This window comes from Rana temporaria, chromosome 1, assembly GCF_905171775.1.
Source record: "Rana temporaria chromosome 1, aRanTem1.1, whole genome shotgun sequence".
NCBI classification, from domain to species: domain Eukaryota; kingdom Metazoa; phylum Chordata; class Amphibia; order Anura; family Ranidae; genus Rana; species Rana temporaria.
In genome coordinates, this window is record NC_053489.1 from 273,617,137 (window position 1) to 273,641,250 (window position 24,114).

The 24,114-nt window shown below is 41.2% G+C and overlaps 1 protein-coding gene across 1 annotated transcript in view; it reads left to right on the forward strand.

The window, feature by feature from the left end:
* RASEF (RAS and EF-hand domain containing) overlaps positions 1-24,114 on the forward strand; it is a 103,132-nt gene that overhangs the window by 27,393 nt on the left and 51,625 nt on the right. The window contains exons 2-3 of the mRNA XM_040355631.1: positions 8,627-8,773; positions 12,809-12,899. Of these exons, the coding sequence (XP_040211565.1) occupies positions 8,627-8,773; positions 12,809-12,899 (238 nt within the window). The remainder of the gene's footprint in view (positions 1-8,626; positions 8,774-12,808; positions 12,900-24,114) is intronic.

The window sequence follows — 24,114 nt, forward strand, 5'->3', positions numbered from 1 at the left end:
ATGCAATTACAACACATCAAGACATCACTTTTTCTTCTGGGAACTTTCGTGACTTTAGTAAACTCATCAGTTCCGACATGAGATTAGCATGCAAAAAAAAAATGGACTATAGACGGATCTTGTGTACTGGGCATTAAAGTGTAACTAAAGGCAATTTTTTTTTTCATTATTAAAATAACAAACATGTTATACTTACCTGCTCTGTGCAGTGGTATTGCTCAGAGTGGCCCCGATCCTTCTTTCCTCTCGTCCCTGGCGGCGATCTCAGCTACTCTTCTTGGGACCACCATAGCCATCTATGGGGAGAAACGTAGTCCCCGCGCTCCTGACCTGTGTGTCTATGAAGCTGCTCTCCTTAGACTTACACAGCGGGACATAGGCCTGTCCCCCACTTTCTTTTCACTGCATGATCTGATTGACAGCAGCAAGAGCCAATTGCTCCTGCTGCATCTTGAATGATGTGTAAAGAGGAAAAGGGGGAGGATAGATGCAGCTGTGCACAGCGCTGATCTCTTCTCTCATCTCTTCCCCTTCACACAGGGAAAGGGGGGGCACAGGTTTACTGAATTTTTTTTTTGGACCTTAATGCAAACAATGCATCAAGGTAAAAATTGTTTTTAGGTTTAGTAACACTTTAAGGTGTTCATAGTTTTATTAAAGTGTATATTAACTCAAGAAAAAATTGAATTGTATTGCAGCTTACCAGCCCTTAGATGTTTTATTTTTTTCAGGCATTTTTTCCTTTATTATTACCTCATGACCTTGCCAGTAACACACTTCCTGTGCTAGGGTGATAACGCTTGTTGGAGCCACATTGAGACCCTAAACTGCACAACACCCCCCCCGCTCCTTATTTTCATAACATGGGTGTTCTGTAGTTCACAAAGAGAACTTCAGTGCAGCAGGGACACTGTGTTGTCAGCTCAGTACGGGAAGTTATGAGCTCACAGGATTTCTTGCAGAAAGAATTGGTATTTTTTGCGCTGATTAAACTGATGAATCAAAAGGCTTGTATTTGTAAGTAGCAAATTTAAGCAACTTATTGTTGGTTTTACATACTTTAGACTCCTTTCATACTGAGGCGTTTTTTCGGGCGCTTTCACGCTAAAAAAAAGCACCTGAAAAGCTCCTGAAAATTGTTACCCATTCAGATCAATGGACCCTTTCACACTAGGGCAGTGCGCTGGTGGGACGGTTAAAAAAGTCCTGCAAGCAGCATCTTTAGAGCATGTTTGGAGTGCTTAAGACCACTTTCACACTGAGGCAGTGTTCAGGCCTTTTAGCGCTAGAAATAGTGCCTGAAAACCGCCTTTCATTGATTCCAGTGTGAGTGAGGCCTCGTACACACGACCGTTTTCCTCAACAAAATCCATCAAGAAAAATGCTGGCAGAGCTTTTTTGCCGAGGAAAACGATTGTGTATATGTTTTTCGTCGAGAAAACTGTTCTCTTTTTTTCTTGTCGGGAGTCTCAATTTCCTCGTGTTTCTCGTCAGGCTGGTTTACGACGAGAAACACGTTCGTGTGTATGCTTAGAAACCCGCGCATGCTCAGAATAAAGTATGAGACGGGAGCGCACTTTCAGTAAAAACAGCGATTGTAATGGAGATAGCACATTCGGCACGCTGTAACAGACTGAAAAGCGCGAATCGTCTCTCACCAAAGTTTTACTAAACACGCAGTAACATGAGATTAGCAAAAGCAGCCCCAAGGGTGTCGCCAGTGGAATCGAACTTCCCCTTTATAGTGCCGTTGTACGTGTTGTAGGTCACCGCGTTTGAGAACGACGAGATTTTGTCTTGACAGTGTGTACGCAAAGAAAGCTTAACAAAGATTCTCGACAAGCCTGACAAGAAACTCGTCGAGGAAAACAATGTTTCTTTTACGACAAGATTCTTGGTCGTGTGCACGAGGCCTCACTTTCATTTGAGAGCACTGTATTTAGCTCACCGAAAAAACGCCCTGCCCATTGAAATGAATGGGCAGCGCGTCCAAAGCACCAGAAAAGCGATTCAGAAGCAGCGCAACATTGGTGTTTTTAACTCCTTCTTTGGGGTTAAAATCACCCCGCTAGCGTCTGAAAAGCGCTGCTAAAACGTTTTACACGGCCCCAGTGTGTAAGGGGTCTAAAAATGCGCCTCAAAAACCCCCCTGTCCATTTCAATTAATGGAAAGTACCTGAAAAGCGTTGCAAATGTACTTCAAAAGCACTGAAAAATAGTTATTTTGGGTCACGTGACCTTAAAAGAAAAAGCGCGCCGCAATAGCGCTGCAAAACTGCCTAACGTTTTATAGGCAGTTTTCGAGCGCCTCAGTGTAAAAGGGGCCTTAGGCACTTTTCACACTGAGGCGCTTCTAAACTGCCAGTAAATCACCTGAGTGCTTTTGAGGCACTTTTGACAAGCTCTTCAAGGCTTCTCAGAAGCTTTTGTGGTGCCTTCTATTCATTTCAATAATTACTGCCTTCTAGTCAGAAACAGCTTTTAGTCAAAATGTTCTGTTTGGCAACAGAGTTGCTTCAAAGCACAACTTAAACCATAACAGCTTGATAACCATTAATGTTCTTTAACAAAAACATACATTCTGTATTAATAATTATGCTACCAAAGTTAGTGTGTTGTGAATTGCCCCCAGCATTGTTTCTGTTTCTTCTTGCTGGAGGCCGCCATTTTGTTGAAACCCAGAGCAGTCAATTCCTAACTAGAAACTCTCTCCTTTTCCTTTCTGCATGATCTGTAGTAATAGTAAAGGAATGAAGTCTTCCTACCCTGCAAATCTCCACTCCTTCAACAATTGTCTCAGTTAAATACATTTTGTAAATATATCATACAATATATCAAAATCAGTTTTTCCAAATAGTACATTTTTCATCACAAGTTTATCACTTATGCAATTCTTGCAGTGTTTTTGCTTATGAACTACAGCTTTTATATATTTAAATATATTCAACTTGTACCTGTAATATAAGCACATAAACCTCTGAAATTAGAGAGATGCAATATTACATCGGAGAACTTTGAAAAATAACAACTCGCTGATTAAAAAACAAATAATTAGATCTCCCCTTTCTCACATTTGGTGTTGATGGGGGCATCATTCTGCTTTAATATTGTATTCTGATGACAGGGAGCCTTCCCTGCCATCAGAATACAATCAACGATCAGTGCTGCTGGCTATAGCCAGAGACACTGATTGGGAAAAAGCCAACAGGACAGACAAGATTGACTTGTGTACAACCAGCCTGCCCATACATGGATCGAAATTTGGGCCGACCCCTATTGAACCAGCCAAATTTCAATCCATGTATGGCTGTTTATATCTGCCAGCATGAGAGGCTTTGCACAGGATTATAGAAAATCAATTTTAACTGCATACTAGTGGAGACTGCACTTTAATTACAGAGGCAAATTACACTGAAACTAGAGAGCTGCTTGAGGACAGCAACAGGTAACCAAAGAAAGAATGGGAGCAATAATTGGCCTAGCCAAATTTACTTGTCTGCTTTACCTAGCTTGTAAATTATAGGACAGCTACATTTATTATCCATTGTTTCTTTGTTTAGAAAATAAATGGAGATTTGTTGAAGACCTTAGCTGTAATCGATGACCTTAAATTCTATCTTGTGTGTCTTAAAATAACTCTAAACAATATCCTGCAAAAATTATCCATACACACAATTACTTAAAGCAGAGTTCCTTCCCGAAAATTGAACTTCTGCTGTCCGGCTTCCTCACCCCCTTCGGTGTCACATTTGGCACCTTTGAGGTGGGGGTGGGGGGGGGTGGCTGAGAAACAGATACCTGACTAATATAGGTATTTGCTCCCACTTCTGGCAAAGATCGCCGCAGCTCCTCCTCCATCCCCCCCGCTGTCTTTTGGGAGACCCACAGGTCCCAGAAGACAGCAGGTACCACTCAGAACACGCAGCACAACTTGTGCATGCGCAGTAGGGAACCAGGCTGTGAAGCCGCAATGCTTCACTTCATGATTACCTTACTTAAGATGCCGGCGCCTCCACCCAAGAGCCGAGGGACGGGTGAGGACTTTGCGGGATCCCTGGACAGGTAAGTGTCCTTATTTTAAAAGTCAGGTGTAACTGCTTTAATGGCTCTGTAATCTGTTTTTCATGAAATTGTCTTTTTTGCCTCCTTGTAACATCCTCCGTGAGCTTCTGAACCTGCTTTCCTCCTCACATATCAATTTGTTTGGAATGATCAGTGCAGGTTAGTTGCAGTCATATGTACTGCTCTATGCACACTACACATCGAATAGTCTATCTTGGGAGTCAGCAAAAGAGGGCGGGTTCCTTCCTATATAGAGTGGGACCATGGAGAACTAACATAGATACTCTTTAACTCAGATCACAACAAAAAAAAGAAAGAAAGAGATTTGGAGGAGGCTGAGAACAATAGAACAATAAAGGTACATTTTTTACATAGTTACAATGGTCCAGCTTGGGCCAATGTACACTATATTATCAAAAGTATTGGGGCGTCTGCCTTTACACGCACATGAACTTTAATGGTATCCCAGTCTTAGTCCATAGTGTTCATTGTTGAGTTGGCCCACCCTTTGCAGCTATAACAACTTCAGCTCTTCTGGGAAGGTTGTTCACAGGGTTTAGGAGTGTGTCTATGGCAATGTTTGATCATTCTTCCAAAAGCGCATTTGTGAGATCAGGCAGTGATGTTGGACGAGAAGGCCTGGCTCGCAGTCTCCGTTCTAATTCAACCCCAAAGGTGTTATATTGGTTTGAGGTCAGGACTCAACCCCAAACTCGCTCATCCACACTATATTGCCAAACGTATTGGAAACCCCTCCGAATCATTTGGTGGAGGGGGGATTATGGTGTGGGGTTATTTTTCAGGGGTTGGGCTTAGCCCCCTTAGTTCCAGTGAAAGGAACTCTCAAGGCATCGGCATACCAAGACATTTTGGACAATTTCATTCTCCCACCTACGTGGGAACAGTTTGGGGATGGCCCTTCCTGTTCCTACATAACTGTGCACCAGTGCACAAAGTAGACATGGATGAGTGAGTTTGGGGTGGAGGAACTGACCTCAACCCGAAAGAACACCTTTGGGATGAATTAGAGCAGAGACTGTGAGCCAGGTCTACTCATCCAACATCAGTGCCTGACCTCGAAAATGCACTTCTCAAAGAATGATCTAACATTCCCAAAGACACACTCCTAAACCTTGTGGACAGCCTTCCCAGAAGAGTTGAAGCTGTTATAGCTGCAAAGGGTGAGCCAACACAATATTAAACTCTACAGACTAAGACTGGGATACCATTAAACTTCATGTGCGTGTAAAGGCAGGTGTCCCAATATGTTTTACAATATAGTGCATCTATGCATGTATCATACCTGTGGGATCTCTCTAGAAGCTGTAAATCACTGAAGTAGACACAGCTACTCGACTGATCTCCTCTAGTTTCTCGATCCTGTGCCAAACGGCTGCCCTGCTGCCTTGTGAACACAGGTGGCACAGGCACCATTCAGAGATTGCTTTGCAAAAATGTGACATCACTGCCCCACATCTCCACCTCATCCAGGGTATGCTTTCCATTCTTTGAGAAAATGCCACAAAGTCCCTGAATGGCACCTGTGCTGAGTGTCTGACTTCCTGTGCTGAGTGTCTGACTTCCTGTGCTGAGTGTCTGACTTCCTGTGCTGAGTGTCTGACTTCCTGTGCTGACTGTCTGACTTTTTGTGTTGAGTGGCTGACTTCCTGTGGTTACAATGCAGCAAGGCCCCGGAAGCTAGTGGAGATCACTGTAGTAGCATTGTCTACTACAATGATTTTCCAGCTTCTAGAGGGATTCCACAGGTATGGTATGTGTATAGATACCATGGTCCAAGCTGTAAATAATGGCCATACCTGGAATTCTTCTTTATAATATATGCAAAACCAAAATCTAATTGATAGTATGTTTAGCATCAAATCTCACTACACGGTTTTCTTAAACACATATACTTTTTAATCTGTTCCAAAGTTTGTTACCTTGAGATCCTGCCAGTAACCGCACTTCCTGATGCATTCTAACAGCACTAAGCCACTGCTTCGCAATTAGCAGCAGCTTTGTCAGTCTGCTGTACAAGCTTCTACATTAGCTATTGGTCTGTCTATTGGATAGGCAGCCCAACAGCCAACAAAACAGGCTAACAATGCTGCTGCTAATTGCATGGCAGCGGCACAGCATCGGCAGTGGTTGATTTATTAAAGAAGTAGGCCCATATTCTCAAAGGACTTACGACGGCGTAGCGCCATGTACGCCGTCGTAAGTCCAAACGAGAGCCGTCGTATCTATGCGGCTGATTCTTAGAATCAGTTACGCATAAATTCGGCTAAGATACGAGTGGCGTAAGTCTCTTACACCGTCGTATCTTAGGGTGCATATTTACGCTGGCCGCTAGGTGGCGCTTCCGTAGATTTCCATGTTGAATATGCTAATGAGATAGATATGCCGATTCACGAACGTACGTGCGCCCGGCGTAGCAAGATACGTCGTTTACGTAAGACACACAGCGGCGTAAAGTTATCCCTCATAAAGCAGGGGTAAGTCATGTTAGGTATGGACGTCGGAAACGTCGGAACAGCGTCGTGTTTTACGTTGTTTGCGTAAGTCGTCCGTGAATGGGGCTGGACGTAAGTTACGTTCACGTCGACTAGGCATTGAGCGGGCGTAATTTAATTTGAAAATTCGACGTGATACTGAGCATGCGCGCGCATGCGCCGTTCGAAAAAATAGTCATTTACGTGGGGTCATGATTAGTTTACATAAAACACGCCCCCCTGTTCCTCATTTGATTTAGGCACGCTTACGCCGGCACATTTACGCTACGCCACCGTAACTTTAGATGCAAGAGCTTTGTGAATACAACACTTGCCTCTCTAAGTTGCGGCAGCGTAGCGTAACTACGATACGCTACGCCCGCCTACATTTACGCCGCTGACTGTGAATCTGGCTCGTAATGTTTAGGTGTTCACTTAGCAAAGTAAATTATAGTAAATAGGATCAACCTGTGTTCACTTGAACACCCAATTGTGTGCAAGGAAAATTTTAATTGTATTCTTTGCCTGCACCTGACTGGTAGTTGAAACACAGCAATGGGAACACATATCTTTTACTAATCACAGTGAACATTCCTTTTGTGAACGGAACAGTGCAGGATTTATGAGTAAGGTCTGAATATGTAACAATTTATGAGAAGTAACAAAGTAGTCATAAATGGATGCTTTTAAAGTTTTTACATGTGGCTAATACATGTTGATGGCCAATAGAGATTTTTTGTTCTTCCCAGCAAAATTGGTTATTTTCTTGAATGGTAGTATAGAGCTCTGGGATTATTCAAAAATAAGTCATGATCCTGTGCATAAATAAACTGACAACACAGCATCAGTTTTGAAGAATGTACCTTCTCTGTTTTATCTAATAACTATTAACTCAACAAACGGTCATTGGTGAGTTGCAGGGAGATAAACAATTTGTAATGCAATGTATGACTACAGATGCCAGATACTGGTTAACTAGGGTTTTTAAGGTGTTTAAATCTATTTAAAGAAATTCCTAAGAAAATAAATATAAAATATAACCGTATTTAGTTGTACAATAAAAAAAATATATATATATAAATCTATTGTCCTTCCATAAAGGTTAAAAAGTTGTCAACCTTCTTTGTGGATGTTAGTCCTTCTTACTCAATATATAGAATATGTAAAAATTGGCCCAGAACAAGAACATACCCAAACCCATGCCTCCAGACTTGCTCCTTTCATCCCACATGGACAACCAGGGAACTGGCTACCAAAGCCCGTCTCCATTCTCAATCAAAAGTAAGAAATATAAGCTGCACTCAAAAGCTTAGATATTTTTTCTGTGTTTAATTTATCAAAAAAAGACTAGACTGCATACATTGATGTCTCCACTCAAAACCAACCTTCCTTGACGTGTTTCATCACTCACTGCTGGCTTGCTCAGAAGGATAGGGGAAGTCCCTATTCTTGTGGATGTCCCCTATCCTTCTGAGAAAGCCAGCAGTGATGAAACAAGTCAAGGAAGGTTAATTTCGAGCGGAGACATCAATGTATGGATTTTTTTTGACAAATTAAACACAGAAAAAAGAACTAAGCTTTGGAGTGCGGCTTACATTTTTTACTTTTGACTGAAATTGGTCCAGAGATCACATTTGTTAAACTGTTGCAGATGTCTCCTTTTTAAATGCGTTTCACAAATCCAACTTTGTCATGGGGACAAGGAGAGGAAGAGTGCAGTGTATCAATTAGTTAGCTATTTGTTCATGTCCCTAGCCACACACATGGTTCAGGGTATACCTCATGTCCATATGCACCCATATAAAGAGGGAGCGAAAAAGAAAGGAATATTAAAAGAAAAAGAACAAGTGAATTGTACACTTCTAAGCCCCTGCTCTCTTTTTAAATTGTCTGCACCCTGTTCCAGTAAAAATGCTAAACAGAGCAGCTAATCGTGCAGAACTTGTAATTACGGGACTAATCCTTGTGAATTTTGGAGACGTGGTTTAATAAAATGCCCCCGCATATTTATGAACATCTGAATATTACTATGGAACATAGAACCTTTATTTGTTTTTCCTTTTTATTTTTAGAAAAGAACAAGCAAGTATACTGTACCAGAACATCACCATAGTGGAACCATTATTAATCCAGCAGTATGAACATGTCATCAGAAATTTTGTCCGGGAGATCAGACTCCAGAGCACAGAAATGGAGAACCTCGCTATTGCAGTGAAAAGGTATCTGTCCACATTTTATCTTAAATTTGTTAATCTTTGGTATTTTCTGTATGATCTGCTGTATAATAGACAAATATTTGTGGTATTTCTTTTACTGTATTGTATCATTACCATGGTTCTGGTACCGGTAAATGCAAGATAGGTTGTCGATATGTATGAATATTGGCTAGTTTAGTTTGAAATTTTCTGGATGAGTTTTGGAGGCATTCTGCAGCTATATATAAAAGAACTTGCTCATCCTACTTGGTGGCCCTTCATATACAGATATAATATGAAGGCTCTTTTGAAGAGTAGCCTCTAATAAACTATTATACCATCCGTCTGTTGGGTGTCCATTCATGTTAGGAACATATGGCTGACATATGGGTCCAGATTTCTGGCCCTCTTCCTTGTGGATTCTTCTCTGATTTGCCTCCCCACAGTTTAGGATGATGTGAACATTGCTACCTTTTGTGTGTTTTATTTTATCAGAGATTTATATGTAAAGTTTCTGTCACGTGTTTGATGAAGTCCTGAAGAAGCGGCACTACCGCAAAATGTCTTGACTCAAATTAGCGACAGTAGCTACTGTATAAGATTATATATCTCTTTTAATATTTATGATATATTATGCAAAAAATGTGTGTCTAGTACATATGTTTTATCGTGTTGGATAAATAAAATATTGATGCTTTTAATATTGATTTGGTGTATGTCATAATACTGACTGGTCATACTTGAACGCCCCTTATGATTTTCCATTTAATTTCCTTGGAGGTGAAGTTTACCCACCTTGACACTTCTGTGATAGACTTTATATTGCTTTTAATTTGGTTATACAGTGTTATTAGGAAACAAATAACATATATGTACAAGAAAATACGTATGTGAATAGCACTGCTCCAAAGACAAGCATGTATAAAATAACAGTGAAATTAATATAAACGATTTAAATAAATGAGTGAATGTGACAATCCAATATATAGTGCAAGAGTCCCAATAAATCCCAACTGATTGTGTATGAATCCAGGAAATTCTTCTTATATATAGACTTTGTGATAGAGCCAGAAAACACTCTCCTTCCACCAAGGGGAACACCCAAGTGCTGATGATGCAGTTTCCTTACTAGAAGCTGTAACCACAACCACAGCAGTCAGTATGAGCCTAGGGTGTTTACAGTCTCCCAAAAGACTTGTGGCTGAAGCTGGGTGTATGCAGTAGATCGAACACTAAATAGTATCTCAGAAAAATTAAAAAAGAGAATTCCATAGTGTATACTGCGATAAAATAGATTTAATGAAAAAAGTGTATTGCACTTACAAAGGTAGGTAGAGAATACGCGGTGTATATAAATACAGATACGGTATCTCTCGGCGTCTCCTCCAGGTCTCCTCCGCTAAGCTGGTCTGCCGTTTCACTGGGTCTCCGTATGAAGAAGAGTAATGTCGTCGGGAACGCAGGGTGGCTGCATCATCAGCACTTGGGTGTTCCCCTTGGTGTAAGGAGAGTGTTTTCTGGCTCTATCACAAAGTCTATATATAAGAAGAATTTCCTGGATTCATACACATTCAGTTGGGATTTATTGGGACTCTTGCACTATATATAGGATTGTCACATTCACTCATTTATTTAAATAGTTTATATTCATTTCACTGTTATTTTACACATGCTTGTCTTTGGAGCATTGCTATTCACATATGTATTTTCTTGTACATATATGTTATTTGTTTCCTAATTTTTTCACTGAAGTTTTGGATATTATCAATATATTGTTTTAGCACTGTACTTTAACACATTTCCAATTTAGTATCCACAATTCTTTGGTACTGGCAGCAATTTTCTAAATCACTATTTACAGTTTAGCACAGTGTTTTTCCAATTCTTTGGTTTGTTTTCCTATACAGTGTTATTGGCAGATGTTGATGCCTATGGTTTAGTTGGTAAACCTGTAGGGTTCATTCACACCATATGCTTAGAGTGCTTTTGTAAAAGTATGGCATGGCAATGAAAAAAATTGCGTTTTCCAATTAATGCTATTTACCCCAGCCAGCGCATTGTATTGCATATGCCCAGTGCTGAAAGAAAGTATGGCATGCACTACTTTTTCAGGGCAACACAATGCATTCAAATGCATGCAAATGCCCATACACATGCATAAATGCAATTCACTGTAAGGTAAATCAAGGCAATACCCCCCCCCCCCCCCATACAAATGCACACCGACACATCACAACACATACAAAAAATCACAATGGGTATGCATTAATGCATGTGTTGTGGTATGAATGAGCTATCAAGTGGGGCACTTGATCTTGGTCCACCAAGTACAAGTGTCTGTTTGTCTTGATTCATGTAGCACAGTGTGCTACAATTTCAGTTTCCTGCATTGAAAGGGGATATGGCTAAAAGAAGATACTGTAAAGCAGCTTTTTGTGATTTTTTTTTTTAAGGTGAGTATAAGATTTAAAAGGCGAAGGCTGTATTTACCCCAGTTATAGCAACATGCCAAAACGATGAAAAAATCCAGGGATACATGCAGGCAAAGTTTCATGCAAATCCTGACTTTCTTTCCTAAAAATAGTGTCTTGACTCTGCCAATAGATAAGAACTATAATATTAAATGGATTGGTAGAGGGAAATGTATACCTTTTTGTCAGTTGCTACTGCATTGCTCTACCGCTGTGCATAATGATATGACAAGTCATTTTAAAGGGGTTGTAAAGGTTCATTTTTTATTTTCTAAATAGGTTCATTTTAGCTAGTGCATTGTTGGTTCACTTGCCTTTTCCTTCGATTTTCCTTCTAATTTTTTTTTCTTTGTCTGAATTTCTCACTTCCTGTTCCTCCTCAGTAAGCTTACCCCCCATCATTTGAGCCGTTCTGGCTGGGGGTTAGTCAGTGTGCTCGCCCCCTCCCTTGGGACTAAATCCCTGCGGGGATATGCTGTGAACACACCTATTTAGAAAATAAAAAACAAACCTTTACAACCCCTTTAATAGATTAGAATAACAGGGATAAATGTATCAAAGGCAAATAGGCTGCTAACTATGCAAGGGAAGTTGCAGTTTGCAAGGCAATTTTCTCCAGAGATTAGTGAATGCGGTGCAATCTCACTTTACAAAGAATACCCAATCAAATGTAAAGTTAATACAAAAAAAACAAAACGTATATTTGCTTGTGCATGATTTGATAATGTAAATCATCAGAATGTCACCACATTCACTAAACTCTAGGGAACATTCCCTTGCAACATGTAAACTTTTTACACAATGCAGAGGATTAACCCCTTAGGTTCCAAGGTGAGTCTAAGGCCGCGTACACACGGTCGATCCAAGCCAATGAGAATGGTCCGACGGACCGTTTTCATCAGTTCACCGCTGAAGTGGCCTGATGGTCTGATGTGCGTACACACCATCAGTTCAAAAACCGATCGGGTCAGAACGCGGTGACGTAAAACACACGACATGCTGAAAAAAACGAAGTTCAATGCTTCCAAGCATGCGTTCACTTGATTCTGAGCATGCGCGGGTTTTGAACCGATGCTTTTGTGTACTAACCATTGGTTTGGACCTATCGAGCAGCGGTCCATCGGTTCGGTTTTAAAGCAAGTTCTAAAATTTTTGACCGAAGGACAACGGACCGATGGGCCGTACACATGGTCGGTTTGGACCGATGAAACTGGACTTCAGTCCGTTTTCATCGGTTTGGACCGACCGTATGCACGCGGCCTAACAAGCATGCTTTACTGCATATACAGACAGATTTTACTGTTGTGGGCGTAGTAACACTTTAACTTATTAGAAAGGAGCACTGATTTATTATGTACATTTTGGCTTTCTGTGGCTATGATTTCTTTTAATAAGCAATCTCTTTTTTGCCAATGTATATGACATAAGCATTGCTTTGTAAGATTTAGAACATGGACAGCTGAGTACATATAGGAACATTATGCCACAAAATCACCAAAATAATGACTCTTTCTACATGCATAATTACTAAAAAGCTTAATGATTACACAGTATGTATGGCTGACACCTCATATCTGTATAATTACAGAGCACAGGACAAAGCAGCAATGCAGTTAAGTGAGCTAGAAGAAGAAATGGATCACCGGATACAGGCTGTTGAGAACAAAATAAAAAAAGAGGTGGGTAGTACATTGGTACAACTAGAACGTTAATGCATTTGAACATATTGTGGGCCCCCTGCCACAAAGGATCTTTTGTATCAAAGTATTGGTGCTCAAAACGATTACATTTTACCACCGATCTCAGTTAGATTTAAACTTCCACATTAAAATCGTAATTTATTTAGAGGCATGTTAGGGGTATGAATCTGAATTGGAGCATTGGGACATTTTTATTTTTGACACTTACTGTTTTGCCAACAGCAGTAGGGCTTTACAAATGGCAGATTACTATCCTGACTGTTGAGGAGCAAATTGTTAGAACCACAACCACCTTAACCCGTAACTTTGCCCAAAAAAACAAATGCTTAAAGGAGTTGTAAAGTAAAACATTTTTTCACCTTAATGCAATCTATGCATTAAGGTGAAAAAACATCTGATGCTGCTGGCCCCCCCCCCCGAGCCCCCGTTATACTTACCTGACCCCTCGAAAGTCATGCTCAGCTTCGCCGCTCAGCCTGGCCGCTGATTGGCTAGAGCGGATGGATTGAGAGCAGCGCAGCCATTGGCTGGCGCTGCTGTCAATCACATTCAGTGACACAGCGCGTCGAGGGGTGGGCCGAGTGATACAGTGAGCGGCTATGGCTGCTCGCTGTATCACGGGAGCACGCCCGCAATTACTCACCACCATGCAAGCTCTCTCGCATGACTGTGGTCAGTACTTGCAGGGAGGACCAGAGACAGCCGCCGAGGGACCCCAGAAGACGTGGATCGGGGCCACTGTGCAAAACAAACTGCACAGTGGAGGTAAGTATAACATGTTTGTTATTTTAAAGGAAAAACCTTTTTTCCTTCACTAACCCTTTAAGTTGGAAAGGACAACACAACTTTATTTGAAGGTTCCAAACTGTGAGCACGCAGTAACTTGATCCATCCAAAAAGACCTGTCCTTACCATAAGTGCCGGACAGACACTCAACTTCTACTCAAGGGCATAGCCTATTAAAGCAACATTTAATGCTGGCAAGGTAAAACCACCGATAAACTTGTGACGACCAACCTCCTACAGAGCAGGCAACTCTTCTGATGTTGCAGTTCCTCACGTCACTGATGATTTATCTGAGTGTAGACTTTTAATAAAGTTCAGGTCTGGCCTCCTCAACCCTTGCTTATATAGCCAATCACCTTTAGAACTACTTTAACTACATTTGTCCTATTGCGTGTACTGCATAGTTTTGACTGTTATATACTGGGTATTTTTTTAATGTATGGCTTGGTTGCTCAGGATAAAATTATTGGTAGAACTATACTGTGCATATTATCTTCATGGTTGTATCTGGCTCTGATAAATATTAGTGCATACATATTTTTAAGAAAGGCAAAATGTGTTCTAGTTAGCAAGGTAGTGCAAATAGTGTGCAGATAATGCAAAGAGCAAAACATTCTACCAAGGAAGGCATTTTTTAACGAAATGTCCCTTGCACTGGGGCTGTGTATGCACTGCAAGGGTTTAATGTTAATTTTGTCTAGAGGAGAGGTGAAATAGTTTTACTTGCCTGATCCTCCACTCCCTTGACAGATGGCACTCCTACATCCCCTGATGGTGGACTGTCCCTCAGCGTCATCAATTTTTTTAGTTGCCTGGAGTTGGGCTTTAAGGCCAAACACCACTTTAATTTTTATTAATTAATTTCTTTTGGCCTCCTGTTTAAAAACATAAATGTATGGTCATTGTTTGGCAACTTTTAGTTTGATTGACACCCATCATTGTTCTAACTACTTCCTGTGAGCTCAGGCTTTGAATGACACGACTTCTGGGAACAGCATCATCATAAAGCCTGGGCTCAGTGTACTGCTGTTACAATGTATTCACACTTCTGTGCAGCAGTAAGGACTGCTGATCCTAGTGAAAATAGAAAGTGATAGCGGTCTTAACATGACCATCTAGATTATTTCTAGAATTAATGTATGCAATCAGTATATTTTTTTAAATTGTATGGAGAGAGGGGTTCAATGGGAGATGGGGAGATCAAACGTGAAGTTGGACTTTACCGTTAAAGCTGCTTAGTCAATATGTAGGACACAGCTTGGGTTTACACCGGTGGGTTAAATCACCTGCGGGGGGTTTTACATTTTTTTGGAGACTTTTGGAACATGATATCCTTACAGTAATTTATATCTCCACCCTTTCCAGTCTATTGGCCTTGAAAAACCAGTACAGCGTGACACAAGTATTCAGCTTTGCGATGGCTAAATCTGGTGGTAGTATCTTATTGCTGAAGTTTCCAAGAGATAAATATAGCTGGGGCTTTCCAATAATTATGCAAAACTGAAATACAAGTTTTGAATGGAGTTTGCCTTTGAGTGATATCGAAAAAACCTTGCATAATACTCCTGGATTAAGTTCTGTGCAGTGAAGCAAAAAAAACATATTCTTAACTGAATCTTTTCAAATGGTAGAGAATGCACCATTCACACATGTTCTGCATTTGGCAGCTATAGTGGTAAGGCAGGTTTTCTTGGCTTGTTGGAGATATTTCTTCCTGTTCCATATAAAAATGCCTTTGACACTTTGTATAACGGCAGACCGTGGCCCTCATTTTGTATTAGTTAAACATGTTTTTTTAAAGGTAAAATCCAGGCAAAACATACTTAATACGATTTATGTATTGTTTTAAAGAATCATTAAAGTCTATCTATAGAGCCAAAACTTTTTTTTCTGTTTTGGACCATGAGGTCATAACTTATTTTTCTTCTCGCTATTTTTCCGAGAGACTGTTGTCACTGGGATTGAAACTGATGGAGATTTCAACATTTTTACAGAACGGGAATAGAGAGGAAATATTTAAATGGGAACCCTTGTTTGAGTGACAACTAATGATGATTTTCCTTACTTTAGAGAGTTTTTCTCTCACACTGCCAACTGGACAGGAAGTGAAAGGAAATCTCAATGGCACACAGATAACAAAAAACATTCCCTACTCTATCCAAAAATCCGTAAGAAAAAAATTGAATTTGCTTGTAATCTCTTAACCCCATGAGCGGTATTCCCGAGTCTGGCTCGGGGTGGAATTTCAACACCAATAGCGGTAACCCCGAGCCAGACTCTGGATCGCATCGCAGTATCCACAGGCACAGGTTACTTACCTTGTCCCTGGATCTTGCGATGTCTCCCTGCTGTGTGAGCGAGCTGTGTCTCCTCTCTCGATTCACACAGTGCCCGAGTGCCGCAGAGCTCCGTTCCCTGCGACGTTACGACGCACGCGGGCGGAGATCGGTGCCAAATTCAAAAAAGTAAATACACACAATACATACAGTATACTGTAATCTTATAGATGACAGTACTGTATGAAATAATTACACCCCCTTTGTCCCTAGTGGTCTGTCCAGTGTTCTGCATGCACTTTTATATAATAAAAACTGTTCTTTCTGCCTGGAAACTGGAGATTGTCCATAGCAACCAAAAAGTGTCCCTTTACATCAAAAGTGGTTTTAGAGCAGCTAGAAAACAGCAATAATAAATTAGAATCACTTGCGCTAATTGAGCGATAGCGATTTGTGGGGAAATTGGTCATCAAACAATAAAAGTAATGACAGCGACAATTCTGCAACTGAGCACATTTCAGTGTTTTTGATTTGATTACATTATTGAATAATTTTTATTATATTTACATTATTATTTGTTATAATTATTTATAGTTATTTATTATATTATAATTTATGATTTTATTTTTCAAACTTTACCATACCCGGGATGTCTACTAGACTCTTGTTTGGACAGATTTAAGTGAGTTATTCCTAAGGCCTCGTACACACGACCGAACATGTCCGCTGAAACTGGTCCATGGACCAGTTTCCGCGGACATTTCCGACCGTGTGTACGGCCTAGCGGACCGGTTTCCTGGCCTAGTGGACAGGTTTCCAGCCGACAAAAGTTTCTTAGCATGCTAAGAAACTTGTCCGCTGGAAAGCTGTCCGTCGGACATGTCCGATGGTTAGTACGACTCATCGGACATGTCCGCTGGTTATGACGTATAATCAGCGGCCTGAAATCCCGCGCATGCGTCGAATTGATTCGACGCATGCGTCGAAGCATTGAACTTCCGTGTCACGGACTGTTTTCATCGGACATGTCTGGTCGTGTGTACAAGGCCTAAGAATGGTACCGCTTTCAGCACCTAAAATATGACATAATCATACCGCCAGGGAGGTTAAGGGTTGAACATACACTACAGACACAAATTTAGCCGTTTTGATATATAATGTCTTTATAAAGAAAACCCAAGTTTCATAAACAAAAATATTAACTTTTGACCAACAGAAGGGCAACTTTAAAATATAATATAAGACTATTGGCTGTACTTCCATTACATATATTACCTGAATATATTACCAATATAAAATATTAAGAGAAAGGAAAAAAAAAAGAAAAGCCTTTTTCTTATTTTATGTTGTCTTTCAGCAGCTTAGTAGATGTTCCCTACTTATTCGTTTGTGGTAGTGCAGTGCTAATTTCGACATCAAATTTGTATTTAATTTTAGTCATAGTCTTTTGTCTGAAATGCCATTTTAGTTTTAGTCATTTTCTAGTCATCTGAATTCTTTTAGTTTTAGTTGCATTTTAGTTAACTAAAATCTCCAGTACCAGTTTTAATTAAGTTGATGAAATTAACACTGCTACTCAGTATAGCCAGTCATCGTGATGCATAGTATGATTCAACAGTAGATTCAGAGTTTGATACTTAACTTGGGTGGGTTTGCACTCTTTCTAGATATATTTCCTATTTAAGTAAACACGTACACCTAAAAGACAAATGCAGCAATCAGGTTGCTCTTTACTTAGTGGGTAGGTATTGCACTGCACACCTGTGGGTCTAGTAAATACATCACTTTTATGACAATACAAGAACAGTTGCTAGACTACATAACAAAAGCAGAATTTTTCTTTTCTCCATATTTGGATTACATGAAAGAAAAATCTTCATAGAGAACAAATTAAAGCTAAACTTCAGACTGATATTAAAAACACCATTTATTCATGTTTATTCCTGTTATATAACCATTAAAGATAATGGCCCAGATTCTCAAAGGACGTACGATGGCGTATCGGCATGTACGCCATCGTAAGTCCGAATGAGAGCCGTCGTATCTATGCGGCTGATTCTTAGAATCAGTTACGCATAAATTCGGCTAAGATACGAGCGGCAAAAGTCTCTTACGCCGTGGTATCTTAGTTGCATATTTACGATGGCCGCTAGGTGGCGCTTCCGTAGATGTTCGCGTCAAATATGTAAATTAGCTAGATACGCCGATTCACGAACGTATGTGTGCCCGGCGTAGCAAGATACGTCGTTTACGTAAGACATACGCCGGCGTAAAGTTACCCCTCATAAAGCAGGGGTAAGTCATGTTAGGTATGGACGTCGGAAACGTACGAACAGCGTCGTATTTTACGTTGTTTGCGTAAGTCCGTGAATGGGGCTGGACGTAAATTACGTTCACGTCGAAAGCATTGACTATTTGCGGCGTAATTTTGAGCATGCGGACTGATATACGTTCACGGACGGCGCATGTGCCGTTCGTTAAAAACGTCAATCACGTCGGGTCACGATTCATTAGCATAAAACACGCCCACACTAGTCTACTTTGAATTACGCGGGCTTACGCCGGCACAGTTACACTACGCCGCCGTAACTTTGGGCGCAAGTTCTTTGAGAATACGGGACCTGCCTCACTAAGTTACGGTGGCATAGTGTATCTGAGATACGCTACGCCCGCACATAGTTACGCCCTACGTGAATCTGGGCCAATGTATTTTATATTGCATCTAGTGTTAATACCTAAATGTGTTTTTATATCATTGTCCTGTCTTCTACATTATTGCAGGCTGGGTGAAGGAAGGCCAATGGTTGGCGCTAATGAGGGCTCTACTGCTTTGCACAGTTCTGTTAGTGAAAGGCTTATCAGAGGGGAATAACGGGGATGAATTGTCAGTATGCTGCTTCTCCTTTATTATTCAGTTACAGGCTAGTGCAGGTCATGGATCAGATTATTATGCTTGACTGCAGTGCAGTCTGCCGAAAGGTTTGGATGTACCGACTGGTAGGGCTGCTTGGATCATAAGTGAGTGTGAACAGATTTATAAATCAAAGTTTTACTTTTGCAGCTTGAAAGCAACAGTCATATTCATATTTTTTATATAAAGGCTTATTTTTCTTATTACTTTCTGTAGACTAAGGCCCAACACCAGATTGCCCCCACCTCCCTTTAGTTTCTAGCAGTGGCGGCTGGTGCTCAAAATTTTTGAGGAACGCAAACAAACTAAAAGAAAAAACATCAATTGCAGCCTCACTGTGCCCATTAAACGCAGCTACTGTGCCCATCAATTGTCGCCACTGTGCCATCAAACGCAGCCACTGTGCCCATCAATTGTGGCAGGTTTTCACACTCAAATACAGCCAGTTTGCCCCCTTAAACGATGCCAGTTTCCCCCTTAAACGATGCCAGTTTGCCCCCTCAAATGATGCCAGTTTGCCCCCTCAAATGATGCCAGTTTGCCCCCTCAAATGATACCAGTTTGCCCCCTCAAATGATACCAGTTTGCCCCCTCAAATGATGCCAGTTTGCCCCCTCAAATGCAATGAATCTATCTATTGGTGAGTGACGGGTGCAGAAGAGAGGGGGCGGTGTTCCTGTGCCCACTATGGACGCACCACCACTAGTTTCCAGGCTTCCATCCCTCCAGCAGTGAACTGTAAATTACTGTTACTTGTATAAAGTACTGGCTGGCAGGGTTGTGAACGGTATGCATCACCTAGGTTTCTTTACACACGATGAGGGGCTCGATAGTTGGGCTGATATGGAGAAAACTTTTTTTTTTTTCAGAATCTCAATAAGTTATGGTCCGTGTCCTAAAGCCCAGAGGCTTTGCAGAGTTTTTATTAGGATAAAGTCTCCATTCCTAGCACCGCATCTTACATGGTGACCAGACCATATTGTTAGTCCCATCTATCCACAGGCCATAATTTATGGGAGCCAATGGATGCAGGTCTTTCTCTCGCGCTCTCTCTCTCTCTCTCTCTCTCTATCGCGCTCTCTCTGGGTAAAATGCTGAGTTCTGACAAAACAGTAAAAAGATAAATGTGTTGTTAATTTTGGGGAACTTAACCACTTCTCTACTTTGGGTGTTTTTCAGATTTGGTGTTTACAAGACTAAAACATTTTTTTTTTGCTAGAAAATTACTTAAAACCCACAAACATTATATATTTATTTTTTTCTAATACCCTAGAGAATAAAATGGCGATCATTGCAATACTTTTTGTCACACCATATTTGCGCAGTGGTCCTACAAGCGCACTTTTTTTGGAAAAAAAACACTTTTTTTAATTAAAAAATAAGACAGCAATAAATTTGGCCCAATTTTTTTATATATTGTGAAAGATAATGTTACGCCGAGTAAAATGGTACCCAACATGTCATGCTTACAAATTGCGCCCGCTCGTGGCATGGCGTCAAACTTTTACCCTTAAAAATCTCGATAGGCGACGTTTAAAAAATTCTATAGGTTGCATTTTTTGAGTTACAGAGGAGGTCTAGGGCTAGAATTATTGCTATCGCTCTAACGATCACGGCGATACCTCACTTGTGTCGTTTGAACACCGTTTTCATATGCGGGCGCTACTCGCGTATGCGTTCGCTTCTGCGCACGAGCTCGTCGGGACGGGGCGCTTTAAATTTTTTTTTTTTTTTTCTTATTTATTTTTATTTATTTTATTATTTTTTACACTGGAAAAAAAATTAAAAATAAAATGATCACTTTTATTCCTATTACAAGGAATGTAAACATCCCTTGTAATAGAAAAAAGCATGACAGGTCCTCTTAAATATGAGATCTGGGGTCAAAAAGACCTCAGATCTCATATTTAGGCTTAAATGCAAAAAAAAAAAAAAAAAAATTTGAAAATGTCATTTTTTCAAATGACAATAAAAAAAATGTTTCTTTAAGAGGCTGGGCGGGACTGACGTTTTAACGTCACTTCCGCCCAGCAGAGCTATGGGGACGGGTGAAGGAGATTTTTCCTTCACTCGCAACCCCGCACAGCTGCCGAACGGTCGCGATCTCCTCCGCCGCTACCGACGGCTACGGTAAGCGGCGGAGGGCGCGGGAGAGCGGCGGGAGGGGGGGGGCCCCTCTCCCGCCGCCGATAATGGTGATCTTGCGGCGAATCCGTCGCGGAGACCGCCGTTATCGTGTACCGGACCGCTGACACTAAAGATAGATACCTCGGTTGTGGCAGCAGCTGCTGCCGTTACCGAGATATCTATCTTTAAAGTTAGGCCGTATAAAGACGTACAGCGGTCTGGAAGTGGTTAAAGGAGTTGTAAAGCTTCGTATTTTTTCACCTTAATGCATCCTATGCATTAAGGTGGAAAAACATCTTGCACTGAGCCCCGAATCTTCATGGGCGCGATCCCGCAATGCTCTCCCCCAGCTTAAGGCAGCTCTTCATTGGATGATTGATAGCAGCGCAGCCATTGGCTCCCACTGCTGTTAATCAAATCAATGATGTGGCGCGCCGGGGGGGCGGGGCAGAGTGATACACTTGGTGGCTTTGGCCGCCGACTGTATCACACGGGAGCGCTCCCACAAGCTAACCCCCTTGGGAGAGCGCTTCCCAGAGGGGAGTTGGCTCTTGCGGGGAGGAGCCGAGACAGCCGCAGTGGGATCCCTGAAGATGAGGAACAGGGCCACTCTGTGCAAATCGAACTGTACAGTGGAGGTAAGTATGGTATGTTTATTTAAAAAAAAAATCAACCTTTACAACACCTTTAAGTTTAGTTAGTAGCTTGGACCAGCAGATGATTTGTTTGTTTTATGCTATTGACTGGCTGTACAAAGCCTTTGTGCAGTGAAAAATGTACTCCCTAGATCAAACTGCTTCCTTGGGGCCAGATTGCTTGCTTTTATCTGACCCTTGGGGCATAATTCCCCCCACTCTCTGCAAAAGTGTAGCATAGTTCCTGCCACTGACACCGACAATGGGGCACTATTCCTCCCAGCGACAATGATGATGGGGCACTCTTCCTCCCATTGACACCAATGATGGGGCACTCTTCCTCCCACTGACACAGATGATGGCACACTAATCCTTCCACTGATACCAACAATGAGGCACTGTTACTCCCCCTAATACCAATCATGTGGAATTGTTTACTTCCTCTGACACCAGGAAATGTTCTACTTCCACTGGCCACAGTCTGGCCCCTGGAAAGTTTGAAGGACGGTAAACTGGCCCTTTGTTTAGAAAGTTTGAAGACCCCTGCCCTAGATTAATGAAAGTGCAGGACAAACCTGCTTGAACTGTTTCCGGTTTCCCTGTCCTATATGTGGTTTACTGCTGCCAATGCCAGTTGAGAATGTTCTACCTGCTACATTCATTCAGCAATCATTCATTAGCAGCTGGAACTGTCTAGGGTGGTTCCCATACAGCTTGGTATCTGGTCATATTGGCTGAAATTTAAATCAACTTTGTAATTTAGGCTGCAAGCCATTATCACGAGCCTGTGTACTGCTAGAAAAAAAGGATCCCCAAGGAAGTTGTTTTTCTACTACATGAACAGAGGCTTTTGTATATTTAACTGCTGTTAGAATTAACTGCAAGAATTTTAATTGCAAGGTTCCGAATGTAAAAGTTCAATTCAAAGCGTATTCCAAAATTAGGTGCACAATGTCCTACAGCAAGTAAATTTGTTTTGTATTTTTCCCATCTGTGTAGCTTAAATAATATTTAGCTTTTGATAAAGCAATACAACCACATAATTAAATCCCCATTATAGCTAGACTTTGATGACTGGAGTGATTCTTCAGAAGCTACCCATTTCACCAGCTGAAGACCTCTGGAGCACAGCTGCTGTGTGCCAGTATATTAGTTGTGTTCTTACATCTTATGTGCTGTGGAGAGCTTTTTCTGTGTACTTATGTTTCATCATCACAAAGTCATTTGCTGTGAGTGCTCTGTGTTCTTTCTAATTCATCATCATCCGTCTTTATTTTCCTTACAAGTGGCTGGATGGCATGGGGGCCTGTTTTGGTGTTGGAGCTACATTTTTTCAGATGGTATTCAATACTGTGGTCTATCTTTTACTGTATTGGCACACTAAAGCCTCGTACACACACTGAGAATATCGGACAAGTGATCATCTGTTTTTTTTTTTTTTTTTTGCATGCTAGTCTCATATCGAAAACCAACAGGTTACGAAATTTCTCGTACGACAGAATACAACTTCGAAAGGGATGTAATGTGTTGTAATGTATTCTTTAGTTTCCGAGCATGTGTGGTCTTGGTCTTCCGATTTTTTTCGGACAAATACTGTACTGATTAAAGAACATTATTTGTTCTAGTATCGTATGAGAAAAATGTTTGTGTTTGCCCCTTTGGATAATTTAGCATGAGCTGTCGTGATCGGCTCTCGAAAGCTGTGCACTAAAGATAAGATTACCGTACGATCACTTCGAAATCAGTATTTTTCATCACATTTTTTCATTGTGTGTACAAGGCATAAGCCGAAACAGTGGAAATCAAGAGCTAGCATAAAAACTGCTAATAATATTTGAGAAAGAGTAAAGCGAGAAGCCATCTTTTTGGAGGTGGATGCAGACATATACTGTGTTTGTATCTGGGCACTCGCTCCTGCCCCCATGTCAGATTTTGACATGCAGATACATGCAGCTTTGTCTGTGCAGCTGCTGCATGTGCATCCACCTCTTCAGGCTGCCAGCTTGCTGTCTGGGGCAGAGGCAGGCACAATGCCAAAGGGAGCTTGCACGCAGGTTGGGTGTTATAATGAACCCTAGCAGTTTCAGCATTACAAGTTGCATTGCTCCCAAGTTTTTTGGTACACACCTGAGCTTCAGTGACATTATTTCTGCAGGATTGCCCTAGATGACCACATGCATGCACCACAGCTACACAGAAGCTGATTGTATCACTGGGCGTTGTCTTGACTTGTCATGTCAACTTCACTTGCTGTAGGATTTTCCTATCGTGACGTATTGTAGATTTTGTTCCAGTTTCAGTTTGTCAAACTAGCATTGGAGTTTACCAGTGTTGGTTCATAATACAGACACACTAGTCATTTTATTTCTTATAGGTCCAAATATGGAGGGTTGTGTTCACTAGATAAGTAGCCTGTAGTCACGTCTGAGCAGAGCATATTCCTGGTGACTTTGACGTTT